General features: G+C 31.6%; 1 protein-coding gene across 1 annotated transcript in view; it reads left to right on the top strand.

The window, feature by feature from the left end:
* Positions 1-7,999: 7,999 nt before the first annotated feature.
* LOC125077997 (cholecystokinin receptor type A-like) overlaps positions 8,000-10,694 on the top strand; it is a 96,801-nt gene continuing 94,106 nt past the window's right edge. Inside the window, exons 1-2 of the mRNA XM_047690131.1 lie at positions 8,000-8,053; positions 8,603-8,851. Of these exons, the coding sequence (XP_047546087.1) occupies positions 8,000-8,053; positions 8,603-8,851 (303 nt within the window). The remainder of the gene's footprint in view (positions 8,054-8,602; positions 8,852-10,694) is intronic.

The following is a 10,694-nucleotide window of genomic DNA, read 5'->3' as shown; positions in this document are numbered from 1 at the left end:
AAGATTTATATAATATTTTTTGAAGTTAATATAATATTTATCTACGGAATGTTGTTTTAAGAAACGAATACCTAGTCAAGTTTCGGCAGCTTTAAATGGATTTTTTTATGTATAAAATTATTCAAAAAATTAATTAAATTGACTAAAATTACAACTTAATTCTAAAAATGTGGCAGAATTGGATGCCAATCATGTAATGAATTAATAAACTTAAAAATTGTACAAGATAAATTTTGATAAAATCAGTAAGTATACTGGAAACTCACGGGAGGTCTGGTTCCCATAGATTTCTTGGTTGGCAGAAACTGTGTACTGCCCAACATAAACTACCTTACCCCGAGAAGAATTTATTGAACGTTAAGTCGGACTAAGTGTTCAAAACACCTACTATTTACTTTATCTTGCAAACTACACTGCCGTATCACTCGTGTCTATTCAAAGTTGAATGTGTATAAGGTTTAAGAAACATAATTACTGTGTACCAACATAAGCTGCACATTATCCAATAAATGGCCTACTCGTTGTAAATAAAATATCATATTCTAAGTACTCTCTGGCGAAGAATATACCTTGGAATTAATAGAGCTATTGTACCTTTTAAATAACCCTTCAGCTCGCTTGGGTCTTATACGGGTCGTGTTATCGTATATCTAACCTATGCCTTTGACCTTTTGGTCAATTTTCATATATGTTTACTGTAACTATTCCTGATTCATACTTATTTAATATTATAGATATAAAAATGATGTTATTGTTTTATTCCTCTTTTTTTTTCTTTTACTCAAAAACTCTCTGGGATCTGAGTGTTGGATACTGAGAGGCAAAAAAGTTATATAAGCCATTATTTATCCCGAAAATTTCTAGAAGTATTGTAGTTTGAAGTTGTGATTTAAAGCTTTTTGGTTATTGATGGATTTCGTACGAAGGACAGAAATAATCTTCCAGATTAACAAACTGTTTTTTTTAATATTTTGATTCAAGCCGACGATCTTCAAGTAAACTGACGGTTAATCTTGGTTTTATTTGGTCACGTCTAGGATAATTACATAGAGGAATCAAGACAGCTTGTTTTTTTATTTTCATTAAATTTAACGCACTATTTGTTTATTCATAAAACAAGAATATCGGTAAAAAAATTCTGCGTATGTGCACTTATTGACTTTTGGAATATTTGTCAACGTCTATGACACCTATGATCGGCATTTTTGGCAGGATGTGAATCCATTCAACTATTGCTTTCAACCGTCAATATTTTATTTTATATCACAAAGAAAAAATTTGGAGGGTGAGTAAGGAAGTGTTATAAAAATTGACACAAAATAGTAATATATTTCATTGAAGTAAATTTGAATAGTTATTTTACAATCCTATATTTAATGTAAAAAATACTTCAGCTACTGCATCCAATTACAAAATATATGTCAAGTAACTCAAAACCGGCAGATCACTCTTTTCCATACCTTAAATAAAATAAGTTTATATATATCATATGAACGTAAAACTTAACAGCCTGTATACATTCCACTGGTTAATAAGGCCTCCTCTCCTTTTCAAGGGGTAGATTTTGAGCTCCACCACGCTATTCCTACGTGGATTGATGGATTCATCTGTGAAAGATTTTCATCTAAAACACGAGGCTTACCACGAGATATTTTATTTTAAATTAATGTATGAAATATAAACGTAAAGTAAATGAGAAGTCGGTGGCGCTTGTTCGTCCTTGAACACGTAATCTTGGCTTGTCTCGGCAATGTCGACTCTTTCAAATTACCTCGACACTTTTTAATGATCTATATCTCTAATTATTTTCTTTTGTTTTAATTTTTCAGGCAGTATTACAATCTAAATTTGTAATATTAGAATATATTTTTATTTTGAATTTTAGAATTAAAATTTTTCACCAAAGTAAAAAAATATAGATTAAATTTATGAAATATGGCTTAAGATTCCCCAGATGTCTCCAATCGTATCTGCGTACATTGAAGTACTAGTCTATAGGAGATTGCCCCGCCCATTTTGTATATGTGATCTAAAAATGTAATGTGTCAAATTTATGTTGTTACTTCAATCTGTGCGTGAAAAGTTTTTAAATGCGGCGAATTGATATTTTTATTGTAGTAGTTACTTAGGCGGAAATATAGCGAAGTCCGAGTCCACTCATACTAATTTGCTATGATAGATTCTCTCGTATATCTAAGCGGCAAAACGATTTCCTGAAATATTTTAAGAATAATTTTTAAAGAAACAAAAGTTTACGCACGGATACGTTTTTCTACGAAATTTTTAATCTATCTATGTATAAGTTTTACACAAAACTTTATTCTTTGAATTTAAAAATTTATTGAGTGCAAATCATAATTCTCGGAAAGTAATAATTTAATTATGGATAACTGTCTGGATCAATCACTGTTACTCTAATTTATATTATTAGCTAACCCGCTTCTTCCAAAATGTAACTTCATAATTTCAAGGACATTTCAATAAAAAAAATACTCTTAGGTAAATGTCAAAAATAAAATCTCATATTTTACCTCACACACTTTCTTTTTTTTTTATGGTATTGGTTGGCGGACGAGCATATGGGCTACCTGATGGTAAGTGGTCACCACCGCCCATAGACAAAGGCACTGTAAGAAATATTAACCATTCCTTACTTTTTCCACAAAATTATTACATGGTGTGCAAGACAAAATATACATACACAGATTTACGTTCGTACACACTATGTATACACGAACACACACACACTCAAAACTTGAATATTTAACAACTAAACCTATTTTTATAAATAAAAAGAAAAATTACGTATTTAGTTAATTTTTTCACCTCACAGTAACTAGTAACCATCGCCCATAAACATTGGCGCTATAGAAAATATTATCATTTTTTTTATCATTATCAGCCTGTAAATTTTCCCACTACTGGGCTAAAGGCCTCCTCTCCCTTTGAGGAGAAGGTTTGGAGCATATTCCACCACGCTGCTCCAATGCGGGTTGGCGGGATACAAATGTGGCAGAATTTCGTTGAAATTAGACACATGCAGGTTTCCTCAAGATGTTTTCCTTCACCGCCGAGCACGAGATGAATTATATACAGAAATTAAGCACATGAAAATTCAAACCTGCCTGGGCTTGAACCCGAAATCATCGGTTAAGATGCACGCGTTCTAACCACTGGACCATGTCGGCTCTATAGAAAATATGTGATGTTAAATTCGAAAGTGCATTATTGGAATTTGATAAATAATTTAATGTAGAAGTTTATTTTGGCAAAGTTCATGAATCTGAGTATTCAATGATACACAGGATTGCTCTTTATCTAAAACTTAGACCACGTCTATTCACAATACCAATTTTACTGTAGATAACAATTCTCTATAGTTTTGACAATAATTGCAAATTCTTCGTTTCACTTTGTCCAACTATGTTATTAAGATAGCCCTTAGCGTATTTTGAATGTTAAAACAATTAACTATTTCGTCGAAAATGACCTAACTACTTTTTTACTGATGTTATTAATACTTTATCACAATTTTTTAATTTTTCTTTTTAATTATACAAAGGGCGTGGTGGCATTCACCAAAACGTCATGTTTATGGTATTTTTTTTTATGATATAAGGGCCACCGGATGGTAGTAGTGGTATGGAGTGGTCACCACCACCCATAGACAAAGGCGTTCTAAGAAATATTGACCATTCATTACATCACCAATGCGCCACCAATCTTGGGAACTAAACTAGATGTTACGTCCCTTGTGCTTGTAGTTACACTGACTCATCCTTCAAGCCGGAACACAACAATACTGATTACTGTTGTTTGGCGGTAGAATATCTGCTGAGTGGGTGGTACCAACCCAGACGGGCTTGCACAAAACCCTACCACCATGTAAATAAAATAAATATGTAGGCAAATAATAAAAATCTCTTATATTCTTACACTACATTATAACAAAGCTTATTAACCAAAATATAAAATCTTCTAATAATTAAAATGTAGATAGCGAATTGTTTTGACATAGTGTACTTATGAAATTGCTTTAGGTATCCCCTTTAACAATATGAAATGGCTGCCTTTTTCATACACATAGACACGCCGTTTTATACAAGTTGTCGCCCGTAGCTCCGCTCGTTTTAGGCGTTCGTCAGGTATTAGGCATAAAAGTATGCTTTTCTTGAAGTTCAAGCTTGCTTGCAATACAAAATTTCCTCAAATTCGGTTCAGTGGTTTCGTTAAAGAGTTACAGACAGACAGATAGAAAAAGTTTCGCACTTATAATAATATTAATATAGATTAGTAAAATACATTAAATATATTTTTTTTATAATTGTATCGTATTTAAATAATTTATATAATCGTAACTCACAAAGTAATCCTAGTAAGATTATATCAGATCCTATTTCTACTAACAATGTATATTGTGTTAACTACATAATATTAGGAGGACTTGATTGTATAAGGTTGATGTTCTATAACAATAGTGTGTTCCGTCTTCGTTTATTAGTTGATAAAGAGTTTGATACAAGCTTAAAGCTGGTTCACAAAGTTTTTGCTATGAACAACTACTCTTTCTATTTGAGGCAGGTCCATCAAAAATATTTGCGAATCGGCTTCCACTAACATCGCATCCGTGGATTGGATGTGGAAGTTAATTTGTTCGCTTGTTCTAGATATGTCTCGATTTGGCAATGGTGAACGATGCATACATTTTTTTAAATTATATATATCCAGTCGAACATGACCCAATAGATCTAATTCAAACTAGAACTATCGGTAAATATGTTTTGCCAATAATTTTATCGATTTTCATTTAAATGTACAAACCATAAAGATTTGACAATTATTTATCACTTATTAATAGATATGTTAGTCTGTTTATTGCGAACTAAATGCCTCATGTCTACATTTTACGATTTAACTGTTTAAAATGTCTTTGTATATCACTTGAGTTTTCGCACACACAGCACATCCTACTGACTAGTAACTTTTGAGAAAGGCCGTATTAACCGAAATTGGTCAATCGGACACCGTTATCAATATCTCTTATTTATTGTTTATTTTGAGTCGAGATGGCCCAGTGGTTAGAAAACGTGCATCTTAACCGATGATTTCGGGTTCAAACCCAGGCAAGCGTCACTGAATTTTCATGTGCTTAATTTGTATTTATAATTCATCTCGTGCTCGGCGGTGAAGGAAAACATCGTGAGGAAGCCTGCATGTGTCTAATTTCAACGAAATTCTGCCACATGTGTATTCCACCAACCCGCATTGGAGCAGCGTGGTGGAATATGCTCCAAACCTTCTCCTCTAAGGAGAGGAGGCCTTTATCCCAGCAGTGGGACATTTACGGGCTGCTAATGCTAATTATATATGTTTAAATATAACAATATAGATATACCTACGACACAGCACTCCCCTCCATAATAAATTATTGGTGTGCAATAGTATGAGTGAAGCTTGTGCTTACGAGATGTCGTAGTGTGCGTGAGATGAGATTTATTAATGAACGTTCACCCTCTTGAGGGAACCGATCTATTAATGACTTTAGTGGACTATTACAAATTTTACAGCACGGTAATTTAACTATTTACACGACTGCTCAAGAAAGCAGTGTAACGTTCTTAGTATTCCATTCGTTAATTTTTTTTTTTAATATAATGACGAAGAATTTTTTTTGAATATATTTTTAAAGGCATTGTAAAGTTCAAAGCTATGTCCGCGCTTCATAATGTTGGATTAATTAAAAGAATAATTATTAAAGTCTATATCAAACATTAAAACAGCTTATGAAATGATACCCTCATTTGTGTTTATATTGTTGATGTTCACGTCTCAACAATCTATACTAATATTATAAATGTGAAACTCTCTGTCTGTCTGTCTTTCACTGCCAAACCAATGAACCGAATTTGACGAAATTTGGCATGAAGCAAACTTGAACTCCAAGGAAGGACATAGGCTACTTTCTTACCTAACACATGACAACCAACCCCAAAACGCGAGCGAAGCCGCGGGCGAGTATAAGTTAAACATATCATTGTGAAAGACGAAATCAATTGTTATTAAGAACGATATATTTATATGTATTTGTGTAAATTATTTGGAAACTGTGAGCTATTGTACTAACTTATAACGATAACGATACGTTCCCGATTCTATTCCTAGTTAGCCTAATCGTAACAGAACCAAGTTGCTCATTTATATAGAGAATTATAGCTTTGATCGATCGTTGCGTTTGTAGAACATGTAAACGGCTGAACGTCAACGACTATGATTCGATTCGATTGCGACGAACTGTCAATTTGTTAGTAGAATTTGGGCCCAGTAAAGATGGAAGCTCTGAGAGCTCTGTGAGTTCATTATAATAAAACTTTTTCAACTGTTCAAAGATAATTTACAACTCTTTTAAATTTTTAAATCTTCGAGCTAAGTTATCGATGTTGAAATTTGAACTCTTCTGATAAAGTCATGTATACTTAAATTTTTAAGGGATTCGTTTTGCATTTAATCTTCAAGTTTTTAAGTTGAGAAAAAATCTTGGTAAGATTCTATCGCAGTTTTTTTTAAGGCTATGTTTTTCTTTTCGATACTATTGCTTTAGAATATTGGATTTATGTCTCGTATTTACTTAGGTTTTTTGGTATATTACCTTTGCCGTCATAAAAAAGTCAATAATATCATAGAATATAAAATGAGAAGTTTAAATCATTTTTTTCTATAAATACGTTAAATTTTGTTTTTCGACTAGGTTTGATATTTTTTTTTAACTGTATGTCTATGTCGAATAGTGCTTAAACGATAAAGTATCACATGTGTAAACTATTTCAAATTAAAACAGGCTCTCATAAATAATTAATTTTAAAAGATTAAATGCAACGTAAAGTTAGTTACAATTTATATAATTATATACAAATTTACGACCTTGTCAAACTTTTATCATTTCAATCATGTTTTCACTCTGGCGATTTCGCAGCGCGCAATGTATGAAGATAATATATCAAGTGTTATAAGTTATATTTGAACCACTTCCTCTAATTCTACGCAGTTGAAATTTTATAAGTTTCTTCAGTTCCTATATATATATATATAATATTTTTTTATAAATAAATTTACAACATGTTTTTTGGATTATTTTTTATTCGTTTGCAAAACAACACATAATAGTCACTTTCTCTCATTTAATTAGTTAATAACGGATTCAGATGTTGAATTCGAAACGTGTGTTTTCCTCGCGCACTCGCTGCGAATTCATGGCGAGTACTCTTGCTTCGCTTAAAACTCACTTGCAAATAACATAATAACAGCCTTAAGGCTTTTCTTAATTGGGATATTTAAATGCGAAATATCATTGATTTTATAAATGCGGACGTGTGTTCATTGGTTTATTTAAGACCTCCTTGTTGACATTTAATTAGCAAACACGAAACGTTGTTCACCCACGTTTCAACAACCCCTTAAGGTGTAGACAACAGACACGTTATAATGGATGAGGCGTTATAGCAAGTGTCTGTTAATTTGTCATTGTCGCCTATAATTAAGCTGACATGGCTCAGTGGTTAGGACACGTGAATCTCAGCAGAAGATTCAAATCCGACCAAGTATTGAATTTTCAACAAACCAAACCTCATCGTGTTTTTCGATTTAGTATGATTGTTGCCGAAGCATAAACCTATCGCAATATGTAAATCATAATGTGAATATGCTATAATATGCAAATGGCTTTAAGTGTCACTGTACTTTGACGTCTATGTTGTCTACAAAGACAGATAGATAATTAGTTGACAACAAGGCATGAAGTGCTACACGTCTGAAGAACGTGGAATAATTTTTACTGCATATTTGCCCTCTAGTCGGTCTCGACCATTTTAGCTTCCAGAATTTCTAAAATCGAATTCATATTACTTTACTTAGGATATTACTTTTTCGCCAACTCGTACTATATATATCTTATATATATTTTAAGTGAACCTATGAAATAAAAAAATAATAAAATGCTCACAAAATGAGAATTGATTGGGCGGAGGATATGTTATACGCGCAGCATTTTTGTCTTCCAGTTAGTTCATTTGTTTTGTTACTTTGGCTGTTAAGTGGGATAATCGGTTAAAATTGAATTCTGAGAACCCGAGTGTAAGCGTTCCTAGCATTCGTTCATAATATAAGACGTAGACGTAGACGAAAGTGTAGTGTGGGCGAACTTATATTTGAAAGGAGACACCCTAAACTTGAAATTCCGAAAACCGATGGTGTGCTGTATGAATTTGAAATAAATATTTTATATTTGAAGCATTATTAAATTAATTAACCAGATTATGATATGATAAAATTTGATAGAGATTAATATCACTGTGTAGTTTTAATTGTTTTTTTTTTATAACTTCAGTAATATTGTTTTTGTTTTACTCAGTTTTAAAAATGTCATCTCAATGTGTTAATTATAAATAATTTATTCTTTCGTGTTGCATGAATACCTCATATTCACCTTAATAGGTAATGCATCTAGTTTTAGAGTATAATTTTTTTACTAATGTTTACTTTATGTCATTCCCGGATGAATCTAAATAAATCATAACACAAATTTCAATAAAAATATTTTCTGTTCTAGATTTCAAAAATGGAATCCAACATAACTCTGTACAACGCCAGTTCGTTAGTAAGGAAAGCAACTTCGAGCGTCACAAATGTCACCGTTCGGAACGTCAGTATCGTGAGCAACGCATATGAATGGCGTTTCGTGCTACCTCCATATTTCCTGATCTTCATGCTCTCGATATCTGGAAACTGCCTCGTGATAGCAACACTGGCGAGCAATAGACGAATGAGGACCGTCACGAACGTGTATTTGTTGAATTTGGTAAGTATTAAGCGTTGAGTAAAAATAATAATTCGAATACAAGTTTTGCAAATGACATTGAGACATTGGTTTATGATCAAGTGATCATAAGCCTATACTCACACTCTTGTCACATAATATGTTCATGTAAATGTTTAACTTTTAGGCAAGGCTTCTCTTCCCTTGAGGAGAAGATTTGCAGCATTTTCGTGGTAGAATATCATCCTACAAGTAATAAATTTCTTCGTGATGTTTTCTTCACCGCGCACGGGATGACATACAATTTATAAATAAAATACTGATATTCAATATTAACTAGGAAAATTATTAGAAGAAAAAAAACTAAAATTGAGAACATAACTAGTTTCTAAAATATAATGTTATTTATGTTGCATACAAGAGAAAATCGTAAGTTTTATATCATATGAACCGGTTTTAGCTTTGCATTTCATTAATCTTCATAGGCATATAGTGAAACATAAAATAGAGTTTATATTTAATTTATTAATAAACAAAATATTATGATGTAAACACAATTTATTCCCTTTAGCAATGAGGAATAATTTCGTTTTCTAGCAGTGAAAAATTGTGGGATTTGGTATAGATAACAGTATACCCTTTACAAAAATAAATATCAATAAGCTTATATATACAACTCGTATTACTGAGAGCATTCACAATTTACTTTAACAGTTTTGTTTTAGTGTCCCATAAATTACCTTTAAATCTAACACTAAAGGAATTTGTTGTTAAAGTTTAATTCTTATGTGCAAAAATATTAATTAACGACGCAATAATATAGTACAAAGAACTGAAATAACCAAAAATACCTAAGATTTTTCTACACAGTCTTATTTACAAAAGAAAATCTGTTGATTTTAACAATTATTAAAAATTAAATTATCATTTTATGCAAAATATCAAAGCTTTTGTTTATAAAGCAACCAACAGTCCCATGCTTATATTGGATATAAGTACCATATTATAATTTAAAAATGACCTTTATTTTCCTAATACTTAAATCGTGATGCCTGACAATGAAACCGTGTAGGCACACGTAAAGAAAAAAGCCAATTAAAAATAAAATACACCAAAGGCATGGACAACATAAGTCGGTGGAGATATAAAAATAATAATAATAATAATAATCCAGGATGGAAAATGTATCTGAGATAAACTTAAACATAACCTATTAATATTGTAAGAATAATATTAAACGTTAATAGGTAAAAAATATAAAAAGTTATGATCCCATGAAGGTTTTATTCGTGAATACATAGCGTTTTGCGTTTTAGTACTAGTAACATTAACTTATAAGGTACCGGTTTCGTGGAACAAAAAATGAGCCCTAATAGGTTCACAAATACCATTAAGGAACTTCAAACGTAAACCTAACGCTATAACATATCAAAAGTATTATTCAAACATGCCCTTTAAATACTAACTAAAAATATTCACGGAATATTACTAAGATTCACTTCGCTAAATGATAGGAAATTCTACAATTAATTCGGTGGTTTTAATATAATTAATTGTTAAAAAAAAAACATATCTACCACTGTTTCGGAAAGAAGCACCACAGATCTAAGAATAACTAACGAAAGAGACTCAGCGAGACTTTTTAATTTTTAATATATATATTTTTCGACAATTGCATTTACAATGCATTTTTGCATATTTCTATTTGAAACAGCCGAGGCAATCGTTTGGTTTCCAAGGTATGTCCTCATCTAACAATTCATTAGTTTTGTAATATTATTTAACACACTAAGGTTCTTCACGATTTTTTTGAATTCTGCAATTGAATAATTTTTTGTTTCTTGAGATGCTAAGAGATTAAGTTTCTTCAAAAGTATTTTATGTT

This window comes from Vanessa atalanta, chromosome 4 (assembly GCF_905147765.1).
Source record: "Vanessa atalanta chromosome 4, ilVanAtal1.2, whole genome shotgun sequence".
NCBI classification, from domain to species: domain Eukaryota; kingdom Metazoa; phylum Arthropoda; class Insecta; order Lepidoptera; family Nymphalidae; genus Vanessa; species Vanessa atalanta.
This window is presented reverse-complemented; position numbering and strand designations above follow the sequence as displayed.